This window comes from Mustela erminea, chromosome 4 (assembly GCF_009829155.1).
Source record: "Mustela erminea isolate mMusErm1 chromosome 4, mMusErm1.Pri, whole genome shotgun sequence".
Taxonomy (NCBI): Eukaryota; Metazoa; Chordata; class Mammalia; order Carnivora; family Mustelidae; genus Mustela; species Mustela erminea.
In genome coordinates this window covers 117,503,489-117,525,711 of record NC_045617.1, presented here as the reverse complement: position 1 = coordinate 117,525,711, position 22,223 = coordinate 117,503,489, and the positions used below count along the sequence as shown (strand labels likewise).

The following is a 22,223-nucleotide window of genomic DNA, read 5'->3' as shown; positions in this document are numbered from 1 at the left end:
TGAGGTCATACTCCCCTTTCTCAGAAGAGAAAACCAAAAAGGCGAAGGAGATGGGCCGGGCCCTGGGGCAGAGGGACTAGAACTCTCTGTGGAACAGTCACTGACAGGACAGGGCTCGGGTCTGTCGCGGCAGCGGGTCTGCTGTCCTCTGGGCCAAGTCACCCACCCAGGGCAGAGGTAGGGGAACTCCTCCGCGACTCCCTCCCATACCTCTGCCCTGTGTCCCCACAGACCGGCCAGGCCTCATAAACGTGCCCCAGGTGGAGGCCATCCAGGACACCATCCTACGTGCCCTCGAGTTCCATCTGCAGGCCAACCACCCCTACGCCCAGTACCTCTTCCCCAAGCTGCTGCAGAAGATGGCCGACCTGCGGCAGCTGGTCACCGAGCACGCACAGATGATGCAGCGCATCAAGAAGACCGAGACGGAAACCTCGCTGCACCCCCTGCTCCAGGAGATCTATAAGGACATGTACTGAGGGGGCGGGCCATCTGCGCTGGGACATAAGTCACCCATGGGACTTTTCCGGACCGCGGCCCCCCTGCTTCTGCGCTCAGACACACGGCCTCCTGCTCCCCGCGTTTCCTGCCTCCCCTTCTTCACCTGCCTCTCTCTCAGATCCTCTTTCTTCTCTGATTTCCTTGCTCTTCCTCGCTCTCTCTTCCTGCCCTTCTGTAGGTTTCCCTCCTCTTTCCTCCCTTGCCTTCCTTTCTCTCTCTCCCCCTCCCCATGTCTGTCCCCCTTTCTCTTTGTGGGAGACAATTTGTGTTACTTCACCAGCAGCATGGAACAGGTCCTCTGCTTTCGTCCACCCCGTCCCCTGTTCCCCAGGAGCCGGGGGGAATGGGCCTGCCCTCTGCACAAACAGTCACCTGCAGGGGTGGGCGCCTCCCTTCTCCTGTCTGCACAGCAAAGGACTCGGGCCAGCCAAAGACACACTAAGCCCTCTAGGCCTGGCTTCCTGGGGAAGCCATGTGGGGCCTGGGATGACTGCAGCAATGGACCCCGAGTCACCGGGGCCCTCCCCTGAGGGCCAGGAGGCCTCCCCCAGACTGTCACTGCCCTCCCCTATCCAGCCAACCCCTCTCCAGCAACACACCCCAGCAACACTGATAGCAGCACCCTCTCTTCTTTTCATCAGTTTGCCAGGCCAGTGTCACTGATGGTTCCCTGCGCTGGCCGCCAGGGGACACCCCCAGCCTGGAAGGAGACAGGCTTCCCTCCAGGTGGGGCCCCCACTGAAGAGGAGCAAACCTCAAGGGAGGCAGAGGTTGGCCAGAAAGGCAGCAGGCAGTGGACTTAATTGTGAGCCCAGGCCTGGGGGTCATCGGCACCCCCTCTCCTACCACTCTGCAGCAGCCACCAACCACGACTCCTGTTTCTCAGGAGTTCCTGGGCCTCAGCCTCAACCAGGAGCCCCTGATGAAACTCACGCACCTCCCCCTGCACGCGCACACAACACTCCAGCACACACAAGCACTGAATCACTTTACCTGGTTCCGCACCCCTCTCTTCCCTTCCCCGAGGCAGATGGGCCAGAGGGCTCTGCACAGGGGTGTCCTGCTGAACCAGCCCAGCACCTGCTCAGCCGGGAGGTGCCTCGGGTAACTGATCCCGCTCAGTGTGACATCCGTTTGTCCCAATAGTCGTGCTACCCTTCCCTTCCCCTGCACTCAACCCAGCCGGTCGCTGGGAACTCAGCCTGCACAGCCTCTGGTGACCCTAGGACCTTGCCAGGCCCAGTCCCACTTTTCTGGCCTTCAGGTCTGCCCTTCCCCTCCTCCCAGGTGAAGTACTCGGCCTCAGGGGAGGGACTGAAGCCCAGCTTGGATGCTGTGTCTGAGCAGGAAGTCAGAGAGCCCCCTCCCCGCCCCCAACCTGCTTCTCCAGGCAGGAAACTGTTCTGGAAGGGTCAGGGACTGGTGGAGGGTCTCTGAGAAAGGTTAGGGAAGACCTGAGTTTAGAGTCCTGTCCGTCTGTTCTGCCTTCCAGGCCCTGGGATCATTCTCTACTGACAAGATTCTTCTCTCTCCCATCCCCACGCTCAGCTGACCAAGGATTGGGGTTAGGGTGCTCCCTTTGAGCCAGCGCTGTGAAGGGAGGGATACTGTGCCTGCCCCCGCCCGCCACCACGCACCCCCTCCCCCACCCAGGCCTGGTGCTGAGGATACAGCTCTTCTCAGTGTCTGAACACAATCTCCAAAATCGAAATGTATATTTTTGCTAGGAGCCCCAGCTTCCTGTGTTTTTAATATAAATAGTGTACACAGACTGACAGAACTTTAAATAAATGGGAATTAAATATTTAAGAGTTGATGTAGGCCAACACTGTTTTGTACAGGTTTTTTTCCCCCTGGGGGCTGATTGGACTTTGCCCCCTCTTCCCTATCCAGTGAGGAAGGGGGAAACTGGGCTGGGCAAATGAGACTTTGGGGTACAGGCCAGGAGGGCTGATCTGTCTTTCCCCATCACCTCTTCCTCACCATATGTCAGCAAGGGCAGAGGACCGAGGTCCCTGCCTTGTATAGAGCACCTGGGCGACAAGGGAGAGAATGGTATACGCGCCCTTGACGCTGTGGTACCAACCTGGTAGGCGGGAGGAGGGCCGGGGAGGGTCTCCAAAGGGCCCTGGAGGAGGCACCACCCCTATAAGAGACCAGGGCTTTCCTCAGCCAGCACCCCAGTTTCCTCGTTTACTTCCTGGGGTACCACCTTCACAGAGGCTCCAGGAGAGCCCGGCACTCTGCAGCTCGATGGCAGAGGCAAGTTCAGGGTAGACTGGTGCTTGTCCAGCCAGGAAAACAAGCACCCCCAAAACATTTCAAAGTGGGGAATTTACAATAGAAAAGTGTGACTGAACTATTGAAAGGAGTGAAAGATCCAAAGAGGAGAAATTGAGGCCATCCATTAGGAGCTGGGCAGATGCTGTCAGCCCCGGGGCTGTGTGGGAAGTGGGATCATCTAGTGGCCAACATCATTAGAATCCCCAAGGACACTGCAGGAATGGGGAGCCTAAAGCCGCCCGCCGGGGTGACTGCAGAACCAGAGTCCACACAGGACATTGAGGGCTGCCAGGGTGCTGGCGATCACCAATGCTGCTGTGTCCCGGGACCTCATCCCCTGAGCAGAAAGCCTGGAGGGCCAACTCACCCGCTCTTGCCAGAAGCACCATCAGAGTACAGGCTGGAGAGGCTGTGTCTGCCTTTCTCCTGTCTTCCAGTCGGCTCCCTGGACCCCCCATTGAAAAAAACCTTAAAGAAACCTGGGAAGTGTAGTGTGCAGACTTCCAGCCCCGAACGTACAGAGGAGCACAGGAAGGAGTGGGAAAGGTGCCCAAAGCCTGCAATAAGCCAGCACAAGTACAGACAGCAGCTCGAGGTGAGCGGCCCCAGTAGGCTCAAGCTTAAGGCTGTGGCCAAGTCTGACACTTGTCTCCCTGTTTCTCTGTTGCTGGCCACAGTGATCTGAACCCTGTCAAGTCCCATAGGGTTCATCTCAGTCAGGAGAGTGACAGTCCCAGGGCAACAGGAGGACCTGAGGAGGAGGAAGAGGAATGCTTGGAACAGGTGTGGCTCTGAAATTGATAGTCTTGCTTATGATGGAATCTTCTGGTTTGCTTGATTTATTTTGCTCATGTCAAGTGGAAGACTGCCTCAATTGTTAACTCCCAGTCCTCTAACCAGTGCTAAAGAGGTAAGAATACAGGATACCAGATAACCATATAGCGCTCAGTTCAGGGAGAAGGTACGTCTCGGTATGAGTTTTCTGTTGGTACCTGGCTTCCGGGGCTGCAAAGAGAAGTATTGTTAGAATCACTAAGTGATATTCTTTATTAAGCACCTATTTCGTGCCAGCCATTCTACATACTCACCTCTTAACTCACCACTACCCTACAGGCAAATATCACCTGCCCTTCACAGGTGAGGACGCACAATGAGATTAGCAGGTGTGCCTGGGGCCACTCAGCTGGGAAGAGGCATATTGATCCGGGGCCTTAGGACCCCTGATTTTTCCCCAGGAGTAAAACTTGGGGAGCAAGTCCATCTCTTTATAATGATGCTCAGGACAAATGAATCAAATATTTAGACTAAAAGAGAAGAAAGTGACCTTAAGAAAATTAGGAGCTACTACCTCTGTAATAGCTTTTTAAAACTTCAGCGCTAAGAGGCACCTAGGTGTCTCAGTTGGCTAAACGTCTGCCTTCAGCTCAGGTCATGAGCTCAGGAGCCTAGGATCCCAGCCCTGCTTTGGGCTTTCTGCTCAGCGGGAAGCCTGTTTCTCTCTCTCCCCCCCGTGGTTGTGCTCTATCTCTCTCACTGTCTCAAATAAATAAATAAATAAAATCTTTTTAAAAAGAAGACGCAGGTTAGACACCACCAAAGAAGTCATTTTTGCACCTCCTGAAAGACCTATTGAAATTACCCAGAAAGTAGTATGGGAAACCCCAAGATGGAAAACATCAGCAGGAAGAATAGCAGTACAAATTCTTAGACACTGAGAAGAGAGTAGAAGTTGGTATGATCTTGAAAAGCAGCTTGGCAAAACCTAGTACACTTAAAGTGCCTGTGGCTGCTGGGGGTGGGAGGGGTGCGGTCAGGGAGGTTCCATCCCTCAGAACCTAGCCATTAGTTGCCATGGCAGCAGGCCTCCCAGCCCACTTCCTCTCAGGAAAGTGCTCTTGCTGAAGGCAGCTGCCTTGCCCCAGTAAGTCCACCCCCCAGGTGCAGCCTATAGCCAACATGGGGGTATGAGGCCAAGCCACCTAGCCCCAGTATGGGACAGCTTGAAGGATCACCCCAGCACCAGAGAGGCTTCGCTGCAACTGCCTTGTCATTAAACTTCTCTCTCTACCCCAGCCTGCCTCCTTCCAATTCCCTACAGCTGTTATTCCAAAGAAGACCCGGCCCTGAGTGTCCTGCAGATAAACCTCCAAATGTACTTCCTGGAGAAGCCGACCTGACCCCACAGTCTGGGGTGAAAACCACCAAATTACACAGCAGACTCCCATAGGTTTTCACTGCAGCAATAACAAAAACTTGGAAACAAAAGAGCGTTCATCAATAGGAAAATGGATACACTTGGGCTCAGTCATAAACAGTCAATAAATACACTATTTACACAGTGTTAGAAAGAACTAGAAGAAACACGTGGGAAAAGATTTTTATATAATCTTGAACTGGATAGACCTTTCAAAAGTCTATTGTATACACACAAGTTTCTAAGTTTCATGCAGTGTACACAAAACTCAGAATCCATAAAATAAAAAATGAAAAGCCTTACTATATATACATCTTAGAAATTAATTCCCAGAACTAAAACCCTAAGACATTTTAAATCAATCATGTAAAAAAAGCGTGACATAATCAGACAAAGAGCTAAGTTTCTTAATATATAAAGAACACCTACAAATCAATAAGTAAAAGGACCACAACTGATAGAAAAATGGGTAAAGATAGAAAAAGAGAAAGAAATGCCTTTTAAACATAAAAAAGATTCTTGGGTCACCTGGCTGGCTCAGTTAGTAGATCATATGACTCTTGACTCTAGATCTCTGGGTCTTGATCACAAGCCCTACATTGGGTATAGCGTCTACCTAAAAAACGAACATATGAAAAGATGCTCAGTTTTATCCATAGTAGGAGAAACACAAATTAAAACTACAATGAATACTTTTAAATCACCAAGTTAAGAAACACTAACAAGTGTGATAATATTGTTTTGAAAAGGATGTGCAAAACCAGGCACTCTCATACTTTTGGTGGGAATATAAATGTGCACAGCCTCCACAGAAGGAAGATTGGCAGCTCCTATAAAAATTTTTTAAAAATAATTTCAATCCATTTACAATGACAGGGATGGAACTAGAGAGTATAATGCTAAGTGAAATTAAGTCCACCAGAGAAAGACAAATACCATATGAGCTCATTCATATGCGGAGTTTAAGAAACAAAACCAACAAGCAAAGGGGAAAAAATCAGCAAACCCAGAAAGGTCTCTTAGAGAACAAACTGATGATTTGCTTGGGAGGCGATGGGAGGATGGGGGAAACAGGTGAATGGAGATTAAGAAGGGCACTTGTGATGAGCACAGGGTGTTGTGTGGAGTTGTTGAGTCACTATATTGTACTCCTGAAACTAACATAACACTGTGTGTTAACTAACTGGAGTTAAAACAAAAACTGTATATAAAAAAAAATAACTTTGATCCAAAGTGGGCTTCGTAGCTCAGTGTTCAGAACAGCGGTCTTGTAATAATTTTGATCCAGCAAAAGTAAAGGAAATAACAAAGATGTCCAAGACTATTGGTCCCAATCTATGATCCCAATTTACTGACAGATATAAGTTGTTTAAATTTAATTTTTAAATCTCTCCTTTAAGTGAAATTCCTCTTATTTGGTGTTTTTAAACTTCTCTTCCATAGGGGGCAGTGCAGTCAAGTGGAGAGAGCACGGGCTTTGGAGGAGTAAGATGGGACTGGGGGGTGGGGGGTAGCTTAGAAATAGAACCACGGAAGGGCACGTGGCTGGTTCAGTCAGAAAAGTGTGTGACTCGATCTCAGGGTCCTGAGGTTCAAGTCCCACGCCGGGCACAGAGATTACTTTTAAAAAAATAATAATAAAATAAATAGAACAGGAAAGACTCCTAAACCTCTTGGTCCCCCTTGCTAGCTCCCCACCCTCCTTGGGCCCATCCCTTGGTTCTCCCCACGACAAGCTCTGAATCCACCAGGCGTTTATCCTGCCCGAGAGAGAGGCTCTGCTTGCCAGATGGCCTGTCATCTAATCTGAGGCTTCCTCATTGGATAAAGGCTTGCCAAGCCCCTTCCTGGTTGCCTCTCGTGGTAAACCTTGCCGAGGCACGGACTCTAGTCCAATTTCTTGTGCCCAGGAGAGCAAACTTGCTTCAGTGGCATAGAGCAGGCCACGGTGACTTTCTGCAGGAAGAACATCCTGGTCCTGGAGGGAGGTCCCCAGAGCCTTTATCCAGGACCTGGCCACTCTGGATGGCCCTCCCTGGACCCCATGCCTGGCTTCAGCCACCTCCTGAACGCTCCAAAGTCTCCCACCCTACCCTGATTTCCCCACCAAGCTCAGCTCCAAATGTGGGGTTTACGTAGCCCTGGAGTTGAGCGAGGCCCCGCTCTGGCTTCCTCCGTTGTAAACCCCTCTCAGACACCACAGAGCACTTCCTCAGCCCTGAGACTCCCAGCCTCCTGGGCCTTTGGTCCGAGGTCCCAGGTCCTTGCATCCCCTCCTCACCCTGTCCCTCCAGACCTTTGAAGTTTTAACCATTCCCTAGTTTCCTCCAGTAATTACCTAGGGATCCCTGACGGTCCTCATGCCCGATCCCTTCCACTTCCTGGAGCCTGGGCTGGGCCGCTAAACCCCCTCAACCCTCCTGCCTCGGTCCTCCATCCCTGCAGGCCTGAGGCCATGGGAGGGGGCAGGTCAGGTTGTGGAGCCCCTCCTCCTTTTGGCCCTGCCTGCGGAGGGAGGGATAAAGGTGCACCTGAGGAACCCGCTTGATTCTCACTAGGGGCTGCCCGCTGGAATGGACTCCACAGAGGAAGATGGCAGCCGCCACGGTAGAGAGAGGCCTGGCTCCCAGCGGCCATGCAGGTAGGGCTCGGGGTCTCAGTGGAACCTAGGGAAGGTGGGAGAAAAGGCTTTGAGGTTTGGCCTAGCTTTCGAAAGCCCAGTGTCTAAGAATGTGGGGTGCATCAGGGGGAGGAGGGGCTTCCTTGTCCCCACCCCGATGCTGGAAGGGTCTAGAGATCATCTCCCATACCCTCATAGTCCAGAGGAGAAGACTGGGACCAGAGAGGAGAAAAGATATACCAAGGCTGCCCAGCTCAGTCAGGGCTAGCTCATGGTCTGCCCCTTCCCCAGTTGCCTTCTTTCTCTACCACTCAGCAAAGATTTCTCTGCTCAGAAACCCCAAACAGAGGGTGGGATCTGGTGTCCTGGTAACCTCTATAGCCCTGGCACTTTGCAGGGAGCCGGATATTCATAAACATTTGAATGGAAACAGGTCGTGTTGAACATTACACCATGAGAGAGTCATTCCTTTGGGTATGCTCACTGCTCCAGCACCCCAAGCACCAAGCCCCTTTTGCTGTCTCCCCAGGCTTGGATTACCTGTGTCTTTGGCTCTGTCCCTCCCCTTTGGCCTCAGAGCTTGGCTTGAGAAATTCCCCAAATCAGGCAGCCCTTGCCCTTGACAAGTCAATCTTGGTTACCTAGAGAAAAATTGGGCTGAATGAGACCACCTGGGTCCTAGCTCTTGTTCTGAGTCCTACTTCTCTGAGCCTCAGATTTGGAAAACAAAAAATGACTCCTGACTTTTAAGGCTTGTTTTGAGGATTAAATAAACTGATCTGATGTTTCCACAAGCAAAATGTGTTTCACTGGTATGCTTAATGTGTGTGGATGGAGGGCCTAAAAAAATAACAGTAAAAACAGGTTTAAGCAATGCTGGGTTAGATGGAACAGGTTCCTTTGCAGGACTTACCAGAGCCTTTTTTAACAGATTTATTTATTTATTTTAGAGAGAGTGTGTGAGAGCACTGGGGGAGGGACAGAGGGAGAGAATCCTCAAGCAGACTTCCTACTGAGTAGAGAGCCCAACAAGGACTCCATCCCATGGGATCATGACCTGAGCTCAGCCTGTGAAGGAGATAGTTGGTGGCCCCGTCCTTGGCGGTTCTGGAGATTGGCCTCAGTGGTGGTCCTTGGGGAAAGGCAAAGCCATCCCAGCACATCTCCCCTTCCAGCGGATTTCCATCCTTGGACTGAAGAGAAGACCTACAAGTGCTTCCTCTGAGGGTTACTGGCTCCTCTTCTAGGGTTACCTACCCCCACCTTCCATGGATACTCTCTTTAACACCTCACCCCTCACCCCTCCCTCCACCTTCCCCAACCTTGCCGAACTTTGTCACCCACTGGCCTGGTCCCTACTCCAGCCCAGCCTCTTCTGGTTTACTCCCCACATTGTAACTAAGAGCAGAAACCTACAGCCTAGGCCTCTTTTGAAACCTCCTAAAAGAAATCTGGAAAACCACATGTCCCGTCCAGGCACCAAGTTACCTAGTGGTTTGCATCATCACATAAATTGTTGCAAAGAGGATCATGTCTTAAAGTATTACTAATAGTCCTACTTTATAATAAAACAATTACTTTGGGGGAAAAAAACCCAAAAGAGCTTTTTAAAAGATGTGTTTAAAGAGAAGATACATCACTAAATCACATGCTTTTTGCCATTTCTGAATCCTTCCTCTCCAAGGCTGGCCCTTGAGATTTTGAGGGATGTGTTCAAAGCCCTGAGCCCACAAGAACTTGCCCTCAGTCCTGCAGCAGCTTCTCACTTTTTCCAAGCCAGGTGGTGAGAATGATAAGCAGGCATCACGGAGCACTGGGCTAGGGCAGGCTGTAGTTCTGGGTAGAAATCTCATTCCAAGGTATTCTGGGCCACTGGCTGTGGGTCTTGCCAATGAACTTGGTGTGTGGGCAGCTGACCGGAAATGGCAGGTGAGCAGGGTGGCTGTGGGTAAGTACATTTTTCTTTCATCTATCCAGGAGCATCTAACTACCAGAGAGATTTTACATATAATGTCCTCCATCTAAAAATATATATAATATATGTATTTTATATGTGTGTATACACAGGCTGTACAGGTTTTTAAAAAATATTTGAGAGAGAGATTGCACGAGAGCAGGGTGAGGGACAGAGGGAGAAGCAGACTCCCTGCTGAGCAGTGAGCCTGACTTGGAACTTGATCCCAGGATCCCAGGGGATCATGGCCTGACTCAAAGGCAGATGCTTAACTGACTGAGCCATCCAGGTGCCCCCAATACAGGCTCTTACAATTTTACATAATTCCTTTTTTCCTTGAATGCCTTCTCTACTTCACTGACCCACAGGATTTTATCTTAACATTTTTCTATTCTCAGATTCCATCTTTTACTGATGACAATAGTCTATGCTCCTGTAACAAGAATACTTGTGAAACTTACTTTTTTTTGGATTTTGTTTTTAGTAGTAGTCAATTGATCAAAACAACTTAGATATATTACATACTTTTTCAGCTATTAAATAACAAAGAATTTTCTTTAGAAAACTTTCTCCTGAGATAGGACAGTTGCTTTTTCTTGCCCCTTCCCCACCTCCAAAAGCTCCTGTGTCCGTGGATAAATGTTATTTTTTGCTAGAATAAGCCAGGGTTCAACATCAATTTCTACTTTCAATTTTTATTTTTTTAAAGATTCTATTTATTTATTAGAGAGAGACAGAGATAGCGAGCATAGGCTTGGAGAACCCAGCTCCCCGCTGAGTAGGGAGCGCAACTCAGGACTCGATCCCAGGACCCTGGGATCATGACCCTAGTGGAAGGCAGTCACTTAACTGACTGAGCCACCCAGGTATCCCCTACTTTCAATTTTTAAAAAAAGATTTATTGGGGGGATGCTGGGGTGGCTCAGTCGGTTAAGCCACGGCCTTGGGCTCAGGTCATGATCCCAGCGTCCTGGGATTGAATCCCACATCTGGCTCCTTGCTCAGCAGGGAGCCTGCTTTTCTCTCTGCCTGCCACTCTGCCTGCTTATGCTTTCTCTCTGACAAATAAGTAAATAAAATCTTTAAAAAAAAAAAAAGATTTTTGGGGGCACCTGGGTGGCTCAGTTGGTTAAGTGTCTGCCTTCGGCTTAGGTCATGATCCCAGCGTCCTAGGATCAAGCCCTGCATCAGGCTCCCTGCTCAGTGGGGAGCCCGCTTCTCCCTCTCCCACTCCCTCTGCTCGTGTTCCCTCTCTCCCTATGTCTCTGTCAAATAAATAAAATCTTTAAAAAAAAATTTTTAAAATTAAAAAAATTAAAAAGATTTATTTATTTTAGAGAGACCACACATGTACCCAAGAGTATTCTTTGAATTTCCTCTGAACTAAATGCCAAAATTTACATAGCAGTCTATCAAAAAACTTACTGTCTAATGATCTTACGTTACACTCCTGGCCCTCATAATAGCTTCTGTAAAAATAGCAACAATACTGGGGCACCTGGGTCGTTCAGTTGTTAAGTGCCTGCCTTCAGCTCAGGTCATGATCCTGGGGTCCTGGCATCAAGCCCTACATCTGTCTCCCTGCTCAGCCGGAAGCCTGCTTCTCCCTCCCCCACTCCCCCTGCTTGTGTTCCCTCTCTCACTGCGTCTCTCTCTGTCAAATAATAAATAAAATCTTAAAAAAAAAAAAAGGGAAATGCAATGGTTTCCCACATTTCCAAGGCAATTAAAAAAAAAAGCAACAATACTACTATTATCATTATATTATGTAACAGCACAACATTCTATCTGGAATAATGATTATTATCTCTTCTGCCTCCTCCAAGGCCTTCCCCAGCCACCCTGTCAAAAGTCAGTCCCCATCTAGCCTGCTGTTTGTCCCCTGCTGAGTCTTCGTCACAGCGCTGGCCTGGATCGGTTGTGCCCTTCTTACAGGGCCTGGACTGGGGGAGGCAAATCAGATAACTTGTGTGGGACTGAATCCTCTCTTTGTTTATGAGTTTAATATTTTGGTCATGGTAGAATTTCTTGGGCATGTATTTTGATCTTTAAGATAGGATTTCTTGGGCGCCTGGGTGGCTCAGTGGGTTAAGCCGCTGCCTTCGGCTCAGGTCATGATCTCAGGGTCCTGGGATCGAGTCCCGCATCGGGCTCTCTGCTCAGCAGGGAGCCTGCTTCCTTCTCTCTCTCTGCCTGCCTCTCAGTGTACTTGTAATTTCTCTCTGTCAAGTAAATAAATAAAATCTTTAAAAAAAAAAAAAAAAAAGATAGGATTTCTTGTGTTGGGTTTTGGGGGGCATCCCCTGAAATTTTGTGTCTGACGGGAACGCCTCACACCCCACCCACGAGTCGTGGCCCTATTTCTTGGTTCCCTGGTCAATTCAATGGGAGCTCCAAAAGCAGGTTCTTCATCCGGGGGTTCCATGTTGTTGTTGTAAATGAAGGACCATGTGACCCATGATTTGGCACCTTCCCCAGCAAGCCCGGAGCAGGGGGGAGCTGTCGTCCATCATCCCCTCCCTCTGCCTGCTTCTCTGTCTGGGGCTCAGCACTGGCCATTCTTGGGGCAATGGTGCTGGCCGTTCTAAGGTGGACTGTCAACTTGGGCTAGTGGTCTGTGTTCTCTTGAGACCATCCCCATCCCTGACGCCCTGGGCACCTCATGTGTGGTCTCATTTGCCCTCAAAGCAAGGAAGCACATGACAACTGTCCTCATTCCCAGGTCCGGGCCTGAACATATAGTAGATTCTCAATAAACACCTGCCCAAACCAGCCTCCTCCTTCCCTTTTCTGCCTCCCACCTCCTCCCTCAGAAGCCCTTGTAGTAGTGATGATGAGGATGAAAACAGCTAATGTTTATTGAGGGCTCACTATATATATTGTCTTTGTTTTCAAAAATTTTTAGAAGATTTTATCTATTTATTTGAGTGAGAGAGAACATGAGAGCAGGGTGAGGGGCAAAGGGAGAAACAGACTTCCGCTGAACAGAGAGCCCGATGAAGGGCTCGATCTCAGAACCCCGGTATTAAGACCTGAGTCAAAAGCAGATGCTTAAACAACTGAGCCACCCCAGATGCCTCCATATATTGTCTTTAAATATACTGTGTCATTTAAATTTGACCTCACCCCATGAAATAGGTATTAATATTATCCCCATTTTACAGATAAAGAAACTGAGGAATGGAAAGGTTGTCCAAGCTCACACAACCAAAGAGTAGAAGTATCAGGCAGAACCGGCTAAGGAATCTGTGAGACCCAGTTCAAAATGAACATCAGGGCCCTTGTTCAAAAATGTAATCATTTCAGGGGCACCCGGGTGGCTCAAGCAGTTAAGCATCTGCCTTCAGCTCAGGTCATGATCCCTGGGTCCTGAGATCAAGCCCCGCATCAGGCTCCCTGCTGAGTGGAGACCCTGCTTCTCCTTCTCCCTCTTCCACTGCCCCCCACCATGTTCTCTTTCAAATAAACAAAACGTGTTTTTTTAATGTAATCCTTTCAAGAGGATAAGAGCAGATCATTAAAGTAAGTGCAGGAACCCAGTGTGACAACACAGATCTGTGCCCAAGAGGCTGGCCCTGGTACTGGAATTTGAATGCAGAGCTCTGACTCCAGAGCCCACAAAACTCTGTGCTTGGAGGAAGAGTAATCACTGTGATTTACTAAGTACCCACTACGTGTGTTATGCTAAAATATTTAAAGAACCCTTGCAACAACCCTGAGGCAACAATGAGGCATTGCTAATCTAATTTTAAGGATGAGGAAACCAAGCTTTAGGGAAGTTGAGTTGCTCACCCCATGCACCCCAGAAGGTCAGGATGTGAACACAGGACCAACTCCAGAGCCTGTGCTTTCCGATCCTACAGCCTTTCTGTCTAAGGATCACAAAGGCAGGAGCTAAAAATGGGGCTGAGCCTGACTCAGGCAATCTCTTAGGATCTCTGCCCGTGGGGCCGGTCGCTGGGCAATGAGCTACTACTTTGCACAAGGCAGGAAGAAGTCCCAGGTCTGCAGATACTTCTGGCGAGGTTTCTGCTTCCATGGAGATCAATGCAGGTAAGCACTCCTATCCTCGAGTGGGGAATAGGACTGGGGACACAGGAGGAACCCTCCCTCCATTCACCGTGCATCTTCCCAAAGCCTCTTCTCCCCTCTCGGCTTCAAATTCTAGGCTGAGCTAGCTCCAAGCCCTGGGATGGGGGTTGGGGGGTCCTATCTGCTCCCTTCACTCTTCTCTTTCCCAATGCAGCTATCAGCACCCTCAGCCCCCTGGCCACCTGGAATGGGGCCGGCACCATTCGGAGCCATGTGTCACCCTGCCAAGACCCTGGCTGGGGCTGACCCGCAGGGGCTCTGAGCCTACCTACCTGCCCTCTGTGGCTATGGGCCGGGACTGGCCCAGGGCCTGCTGGGGCAGGGAGTTTGGCCTGGCAGGGTTGGCCAGCAAGGTCGATGAGGTTGAAGACTGTTCCTGGAAATCCTTCTCACCATCATGTAAGTCATCCGGGGCCCTTCCGGGGGTGAGGGGTGAGATGGGGGGCCCAAGTGGGATCCAAGACAAAGGTTCCTGTGTTATCTCTGAGCAAGGTTTATATTTCTTTTATCCCTTTCTCACTTCACGATTCCCAGCTAGAGGGAAACTTTCCTACAGCTCTGTCTTTATCTATGTTCTAGAAGCAGAGTATCATGGGGCCTGTGGAGTCAAGCTACCTTAGTTTCTTAGGCCGGCTCTGCCACTTAGCAGCTGTGTGATCTTGGATAAGTCACTTGAGCTCTCTGGACACCCATGTCCTCATCTACAAAAGGACACTGATAACAGTACCTGTCTCACAGGGTTTTATGAAGTGCAGTGAGTTCATAAATGTGATGTACTTAACTCACAGTACTGGATGCAGAGTAAGCAGAAAATGTGAGTGTTTTTTTTTTTTAAATTACTGCTCTAATTCAGTGCTGTCCAGCTGATATAGAAGTCACACATACAATTTTTTACCAGCTTTGTTGAGATAAAATTCAGATTCATCAATTTAAAGTATACAATCCAATGTACTATAGTATATTCAGAGTTGTACAAACATTACCACTATCTTACTTTAGAAGATTTTCATCACCCCAGAAAGAAACCCATTAGCAGTACCTTCCCCTCCCCCTCCCCCTAGCCACTGGCAAACATGAAACTACTTTCTGTCTCAATGGATCGGCCTGTTCCAGACGTTTCATATAAATGGAGTCACACACCATATGGCCCTTTATGGTTGGCTTCTTTTCCTTGGCATAACATTTTCTAGGTTCATCCATGTTGTAACATAGATCAGTATTTCATTCCTTTTTTTTTTTTTTTTTAAGATTTTATTTATTTGACAGAGAGACAGCATAAGCAGGGGGAGCAGCAGGCAGAGGGAGAAGCAGACCTTCTGTTGAGCAGGGAGCCTGATGTGGGGCTCGGACCCTGAGATCATGACCTGAGCCAAAGGCAGCTGCCCAACGGATTGAGCCACCTAGACACCCCCAGTACTTTATTCCTTTTTATGGCTGAATAATCTCCTGCTGTATGAAAATACTGCCTTTTGTCTTTTTTTTCATCAGTTGATGGACATTTGTTTTGCTTTATGGCTATTACAAATAATGTTGATATAAGCGTGCATGTATAAGTTTTTGTGTGGACATACATGTTTTCATTTCTCTTTGGTATATACCTAGAAGCAGAATTGCTGGATTGTATAGTAGCTCCATGTTTAGTATTTTGAGGAACTGCCAAACTGTATTCTGAAGTGGTCACAATTCATATATGCAATTTAAATATTTCTAGTAGCCATGTTAAAAAAGTAAAAGGCCGGAGCACCTGGGTGGCTCAGTGGTTAAGTGTCTGACTCTGAATCTCAGCTCAGGTCTTGATCTCAGGGTCTTGAGTTCAAGCCCGGTGTTGGGCTCCATGCTGGGTATGGGTATGGAGACTACTTAAAAAAAAAAAAAAAGTAAAAAGCAACTTAGGTGAAGTTTAATTTTCATACTATATTTTATTTAGCCCAATTTATCAAAAAGTATATATCCAATATTATCCCAGCCTGTAATCAATATAAAAAGTTATTAATGGAGGGGCGCCTGGGTGGCTTAGTGGGTTAAGGCCTCTGCCTTCGGCTCAGGTCATGATCCCGGGGTCCTGGGATCGAGCCCCGCATCAGGCTCTCTGCTCAGCCAGGGAGCCTGCTTCCTCCTCTCTCTCTGCCTGCCTCTCTGCCTACTTGTGATCTTTGTCTGTCAAGTAAATAAAAATAAAATCTTTTTAAAAAAAAGTTATTAATGGAATATTTTAGTCTTTTTTGGTACTCAGCTTCAAAATCTCCTGTGTATTTTACACTTTTGGCACCTCTCCGTTCAGACTAGCTGCCGTTTGGGTGCTCACTAGCCACATGTGGCCAGTGCCTGCTGTTATTGGACAGCATGGTCCTCAATGGTTGTATTAGAGACTTAGAATTCTGCCTGGATTCTGAGCTACTTGGGGGCTGGACGTTGCGTGCCTGTAGAGACTGGTGTGCACCAGATGCTGGGTAGGTGTTGCCTGAATGAGTAGAAGAATGAATGGATCCAGTTTCCCCCAACAGCTGCTGATGGCGAACACAGCTACTCCCAGGAAAATCAACCCCCGTCAGATCCAGTGCGGGAGCTCGTGGGCCCACTTCACAGCTTGGACCAGAAGGTACAGCAGGTAGCGGGGGAGGGCCAGTGGCAGAGGATGCCTGACTGGACCTCTAAGCCACCCAGCCCTGCTGGAGGAGGGTTCCATGGTCCCCGGGGCTGTATTTGGGGCAGCAGTGTGTCTGGGCGGGAGGAGGGGGACTAATATGGATGTGCTCTGCCCCTGCGTGTGGCTGCAGAGGGAGCAGGACAGTCGGGATATTGTATGTGGCATCTGCATGGACAAGGTGTGGGACAAGCCAGAGGCTGAGCGGATGTTTGGCATCCTGCCCAACTGTAGCCACACCCACTGCCTGGGCTGCCTGCGCACGTGGAGGAAGAGCCAGCAGAACTTCCCGCTGGACGTCATCAAGTCAGTTTCAGGAGGATCCCGGAGGCAGGGAGGGAGGGAACCCCTCAGAGAGGTCTGGGTTCCTGACTATTTTCCACCCCTTACCACCTGTATAGGGCCTGTCCCCAGTGCCGGGTCCATTCCAGCTACCTCATACCCCACAAATTCTGGGTGATCAAGGGGGCTGAGAAGGAGCAGCTCATCAGGAATTTCAAGGCTCGGACCAGGTGAGCCTGTCAGGAGGACCATAACCGCTTAGGGGAGTGGGGAAGGCAGCCCCTGCTCCACTCCTGCTCAGCCTTGGTTCCCAGCCTGGGATCCCCCAAATCCTAGAAGTTCAGAGTGATGGAGATGGCAGACAAAGATGTGAGCTCTTTCTGCTATTTCGGAAATTGGCTGAGATGGCAGCAGCAGATCAAGTCCAAGTGTCTCTTCCAGCCTGGCTCAAGGTCAATGCTGGCCAACTCTGGTTTTCTCAGCAAAACGAGAAGCCCTGCTTGGCTCTTACTTCTGATTTTTTTTGTTGTCGTTCTTTGTTTTTTAAGCAAGATGATAGATTGATATGAATACATATTGTTGCATAGATGATTTTTGAAAACACAGGGTCTCTGAGAAGACCAAAAGGTCAGCCCTTGGAGCAAGGAAAAGGTGGGTAAGTTTTCATCCATTGGGGAGGGCGGGCATACATCCATATCTGGAATTAGGTACAGTTAAAGCTTCTTAATGCCGTCTTCCCAAAGGGTTACTTATGCATGACATATGCAAAGTATATTTGGATAAAGGGTGGGATAAAAAAGATCTTGTCTCTACCTGTGAGACATACCACGTCCTTGAGAAGGCGCCTGGATTTTGTCTGTGGATTATAACAGCTAGATCAATAAAATGACTGAGACAAAACTCTTGGGTAAATCTCACAGAGGATGAAATATTTGAGGTGGGTGTTGGAAGAGGAGTAGGGGCCCCTCAGGAGGAGAGAAATGAAAGCACTCCAGGCAGAGACAGGCCAAAATGTGTGACTACTGGCATCTGGGGTACCAGTCAGGAGTGGCCAGAAGGGAGCACCCAGGCCCCGGGGTGCTAGAAGAGGTATGGCTTAATATGTAGAACAGACTTTGTACATTATCAGCTCCATGAACTCGGGCGTCTTACAATCCTTGTGCTGCAGAAGAAGAAATTGAGGCATGTCTTTATGACTTCAGTGAGAAAGTGGGGCTGGAACCCAGGCATTCTGACTCCTAGTGCATCCTGGGAGGAAGGGGGTCGGGGGGATATGGACTTAAAAGGAAAAAGGGCTAGACCTGGGTGGCCAACTGGCCGTGAGGTGGAGAAGGAAGATTTAAGATGATGAATATTGGGTGCCTGGGTGGCTCAGTGGGTTAAGCGTCTGCCTTCGGCTCAGGTCATGATCTCAGGGTCCTGGGATCGAGCCCCACATTGGGTTACCTGCTTAGTGGGGTATCTGCTTCTCTCCTTCCCTTTACCCCTCCACCCTTCTTGTTCACACTCTCCCTCTCACTCAAATAAATCTTAAAAAAAAAAAAAGTGAATATTTTCAGCATAGGTGGCCACAGAATGGCACTATCACCTGAGCGCAGAGAGAGAGGAACAGATGGGGGATTTGGACAGGTTGAGAGTGGGGTTTTTGTAGGCTGTCCAGATGGAGGGGGTCCTGTCTGACGCTAGGTTTGGGTAAATAGGAGGAGGAAGAAGAGAAATGCAGGGAGGGTCCTGCATTCACCCTGGGGCTGCAAGAAGTGGGTAAGACTCAAAGGTGTAGAGCAGGGAGTGATAATGCAGAGAAAAGGCTATTAACAGGCCCTCTATCCTTTTCTTTCTCCCTCCCATCCATCCTCTCGGCAAGAAGGAAGCTGGTCCTACATAAGCCAATCACTGGTGGCCCACAAACTTCTCCTGTATTTGACGTTTCGCTCCTTTGGTGGTATTATTGAAACTTCGTTCAAAGAAGGAAAAGAGATCCCCAGGGTCACTGCTGCCCCCAAATAGACCTTGGGGGACTTGTGAGAAAGGCATCCCTTAAGACATTTTACTGCCATCTGCTGGAAAATAGTTGTAATAAATGTAGTAAAATCTATACCCTGACACCAGTGTTGGCTAACTAAGAGTGGTAGAGTGGTACACTTGTGGTATTGTACAACCTACCCAACCTTACATGTTAGCTTTTTTTTTTTTTTTCCTGGGGCAACAGGGCTTGAAGGCAACAGTCATCTCTCCTTCTGTCCTCTCCTAGCCAGATCCGGTGCCGATTCTTCATGCAAGGGAATGGCCACTGCCCCTTCAAGTCTGATTGCATTTATCTGCACCAGCTCCCGGATGAAGCCCTGACCTCTGATCCTCCCTGGACTGAGAAACTTTGTTCAGTGAGGTGGTAACTGCAGGGATATGGGACAGGGAGGCTGCTGGTCATGTTTATAATAAATGTCTGCGATAAATGTAAAAGCCATACATCATGTCCATAATGATAAAGGCACCTGCTGGGATGCAGCATCTTTGTATATGTACAACCTGCCTGATCTTACATATCAGCCTTGACTCCCTTGTTCCTGGGGCAATGGGGTTGAAACTGATGGGTTTTCACTGATTTCTTTCTCTGTTCCCAGGTGCTGGGCCCAGCAGCGTTCCCAGGGGGCACCGAGCAGGAAGACGAAGTGTTATTCATGGACTGTGCCTTGGCCATGGCCTTCTGGGGTTCAGAACTCTTACTGGATTCCCATGATTCCTACCTCAGCATTCTGTAACCAGGATCAACATGTGGGGGATGGGGCTGAGGGGCAGGGATTGCTAGGTGGTAGGTCTTTTCCCTTTCAGGGCTTGGTGGGGGCTGAAAGGAGCAAACCCTCCGTGCCCATGGAGCGCAGCATCAACACAGCTGGGGAGCAAGGGAAGAGGTGGAGGGCTCTTGCAAAGACAAAGCGTTCACTCTCTTGCCAGGGACTTGGTTTTTAACTTTGCTCTTTTGTAAGATTCTGAAAGAAAACCAATAAAATGCATCTAAGCCATCATTGCTGGTATCTAAAGAGTGCTCATAGCCCAGATGCCCTCCCCCTGAACCAAGGCTTGTTTCCGCCTTCATTCTGTTGCAGTATCACCTGTCACTTGACCTTGGCAAAGCTTCACTTTATGCTCCTAAGAGTAGGAGGATAGAGAGGGCAAATAACATTTTAGTATTAGCAAAACAGTAATAACATCATGGATCTCATGAAAAGGACTCCAGGGTTCTTGAACCACTCTTAGAGCTTTCCTTCCTATTCTCCTTCCCATTGGCTAGAATGCCGACCTTAGTGGGCATAAGCCAGAGCCACCATCATGGTGTAAAGCTGAGAATGGAGAACTTGCAAGGCATTGAAGTTTATTTAGCAGTCCTGAACCTACCCACTACTTGTCAGGGTCTGTCCCCCACACCCCCAAACAGCTGGTCATTTGAAGACCAAAGACCTTTTCTTTTTTATTTATTTTTATTATTTTTTTTAAAGATTTTTTTTTTAAAGATTTTATTTATTTGTTAGAGAGAGAGAGAGAGAGAGAGATACAGAGCGCAAGCACAGGCAGACAGAGTGGCAGGCTAGAGGCAGAGGGAGAAGCAGGCTCCCTGCCGAGCAAGGAGCCCGATGTGGGACTCCATCCCAGGACACTGGGATCATGACCTGAGCCGAAGGCAGCCGCTTAACCAACTGAGCCACCCAGGCATCCCTAAAGATTTTTTTTTAATTTGATCACAAGTATTTAAAGATCACAAGCAGGCAGAGAGGCAGGCAGATAGAGAGAGGAGGAAGCAGGCTCCCTGCAGAGCAGAGAGCCTGATGTGGGCCTCGATCCCAGAACCCTGGGATCACGACCTGAGCCAAAACCAGAGGCTTTAACCCACTGAGCCACCCAGGCACCCCTCCAAAGATCCTTTCTATGAAGTTAGAACAGCCAACCTGAGATAGAGGTGTTGGCAAAAAACTTTTTTCCTGCTATTTAAGCCTTTGCAAAGCAGCCACTCTCTTGGAAATACTCCTTAGTCTTTCTCAACACCTCCCCTGAAATTGTTTTTGGGGAAAAAAAATGGCTTCAGTGGAAATCAGATCCAGCTCAAAATATTCCTATGGCTTACCCTACCGTTCAGGGGCCCCTGGCTGGCTCAGTCCCTAAACCATGTAACTCTTGATCTTATGGTCATGAGTTCAAATCCCACATTGGGTATAGAGATTTCGTAAAAACAAGATATTCCTATGGCTTACCATACCACTTAGAGTGAAAAACAAAGTCCTCTTTATGACCTCAAGGCCTCACAAGATCTAGCCCAGTTACCTTTCTGATCCCTTCTCTGATTACACTCCAGCAAGTACATTCTGCTCCAGCCACACTATGTCTTGGGGCCTTTGCCTGTGCTGTCCCCTCCGCCTGAAATGGCCTTTCCACAGATCTCTATCTGAATTGCTCCCTTATCTTCTTTAGGTTCATCTTGCCTGACTACCTACTTAAAATTACCTCACCCTATCTCCCTTCCCAGCTATATTCATCTTGAAAGCACTAATCACAACCATTCTATTATTTCCTTGTCTCTCCTCTCTAGAGTGTCAGCGACAATGTGGAGGGCCTTTGCTTTGTTCCCTGAATCCCCAGTCCTAGGTGCTCAGTCAAGGTTTATTCAATGAATGGATGTGTGTGGTTGCAGAAACTGAGAGAACGGTAACTAGAAACTGGAGCCCAGAGTAAGGTTTACGGGTGCTGTGGGGGCTCTTCTCCCCTCTTTTTTTTTTTTTTTTTTTAAGATTTTATTTATTTGAGGGAGAGACAGAGAGCCCAGCAATGGGAGAGGGAGAGGGAGAGGGAGAAGCAGATTCCCTGCTGAGCAGGGAGCCTGATGTGGGGCTCAATCCCAGAACCCTGAGATCATGACCTGAGCTGAAGGCAGGTGCTTAACCATCTGAGCCACCCAGGCACCCCATCCCCTCTCTATTTTTATCCTCTGCAGTGATTCCTTCTCCTTCCCCTCCACTTTCCTGGAAACCCGCCTTCTCCAGCAGCTTTCCTTAAACTGAAACCTTGGGAGGTGGAGCCCCTCGTGGCCCCTGATAAAAAACCGGAGCAAGCCGGCTTCCTGGACCTCCGGAGGAAGTTCACAGCAAGGCCTTTGGCCATGTAGGTAGTGTTGGGTTTTACTACCACCCCATTCTCAGGGGTAGTTGTGTATCAAATATTTCTGGAGAGGACTGAAACCCTGATGTGATGACAGTTGATGGCCTGTGGAAGAGGTGATGTCAAGGTAGGGTGGCAAACTGATTAAATCCTATCGCCAAGTCCATGACCTACATACAAAATGGACATCAAGAAAAATTAAACGATGCCTGGGTCCTGAAGAACAACAGGATCGCTGACGTACATTCTGCATCCACTTCTCATTCCCCTACAGTCAGGGACCAGTGCAGGAAGGTAGATGAGGGTCAGCAGACTACGACCCATAGCCCCACGAAGCCCCGCCCCACTCCGCCATCTCCGGCATGACCCCGCCCACAAGTAACGCCCATGTTGTGGCCCCGCCCCACCCGTGGAGCTCCCTCGGCTTTCGTCCCGCCCCCTTACTCCGTTCCTCAGTCCTTTGGGCCAGGACCATTTATGGCCCTGCCCCTTCCGGCCTGCCCTCTCC

The 22,223-nt window shown here is 49.0% G+C and overlaps 2 protein-coding genes across 6 annotated transcripts in view; both read left to right on the top strand.

The window, feature by feature from the left end:
• Nucleotides 1-2,310, top strand: part of PPARD (peroxisome proliferator activated receptor delta) — an 82,091-nt gene extending 79,781 nt beyond the window's left edge. For all 3 annotated transcript variants that reach the window (XM_032340539.1, XM_032340537.1, XM_032340538.1), the window contains one exon: nucleotides 232-2,310. In XM_032340539.1, coding sequence (XP_032196430.1) covers nucleotides 232-479 — 248 coding nt within the window. In that variant the 3' untranslated portion in view covers nucleotides 480-2,310. The remainder of the gene's footprint in view (nucleotides 1-231) is intronic.
• A 1,998-nt stretch (nucleotides 2,311-4,308) lies between these two features.
• LOC116588874 (probable E3 ubiquitin-protein ligase makorin-1) lies at nucleotides 4,309-19,584 on the top strand. Of its 3 annotated transcripts, XM_032340540.1 has the most exons (10): nucleotides 4,309-4,705; nucleotides 6,422-6,463; nucleotides 7,537-7,619; nucleotides 13,486-13,605; nucleotides 13,799-14,043; nucleotides 16,149-16,243; nucleotides 16,422-16,594; nucleotides 16,690-16,800; nucleotides 18,822-18,940; nucleotides 19,192-19,584. In XM_032340540.1, exons 3-10 carry the CDS (start codon nucleotides 7,552-7,554, stop codon nucleotides 19,305-19,307), a joined length of 1,047 nt encoding a protein of 348 aa, XP_032196431.1. In that variant the 5' UTR covers nucleotides 4,309-4,705; nucleotides 6,422-6,463; nucleotides 7,537-7,551; the 3' UTR covers nucleotides 19,308-19,584. The 3 variants fall into 3 exon arrangements, with proteins under 3 accessions (XP_032196431.1, XP_032196432.1, XP_032196434.1); XM_032340541.1 differs by lacking the exon at nucleotides 4,309-4,705 and having other exon boundaries at nucleotides 6,147-6,463; XM_032340543.1 differs by lacking the exons at nucleotides 4,309-4,705; nucleotides 6,422-6,463 and having other exon boundaries at nucleotides 6,583-7,619; nucleotides 13,543-13,605.
• Nucleotides 19,585-22,223: the final 2,639 nt, after the last annotated feature.

Excerpts from the sequence above, each read along its gene's own strand:
- LOC116588874 (XM_032340540.1), top strand. The coding sequence starts at position 7,552 with ATGGACTCCACAGAGGAAGATGGCAGCCGCCACGGTAGAGAGAGGCCT. Across the intron at positions 14,044-16,148 it reads GAAATCCTTCTCACCATCAT|CTGCTGATGGCGAACACAGC; the intron begins GTAAGTCATCCG and ends TTCCCCCAACAG. Across the intron at positions 16,244-16,421 it reads TTCACAGCTTGGACCAGAAG|AGGGAGCAGGACAGTCGGGA; the intron begins GTACAGCAGGTA and ends GTGTGGCTGCAG.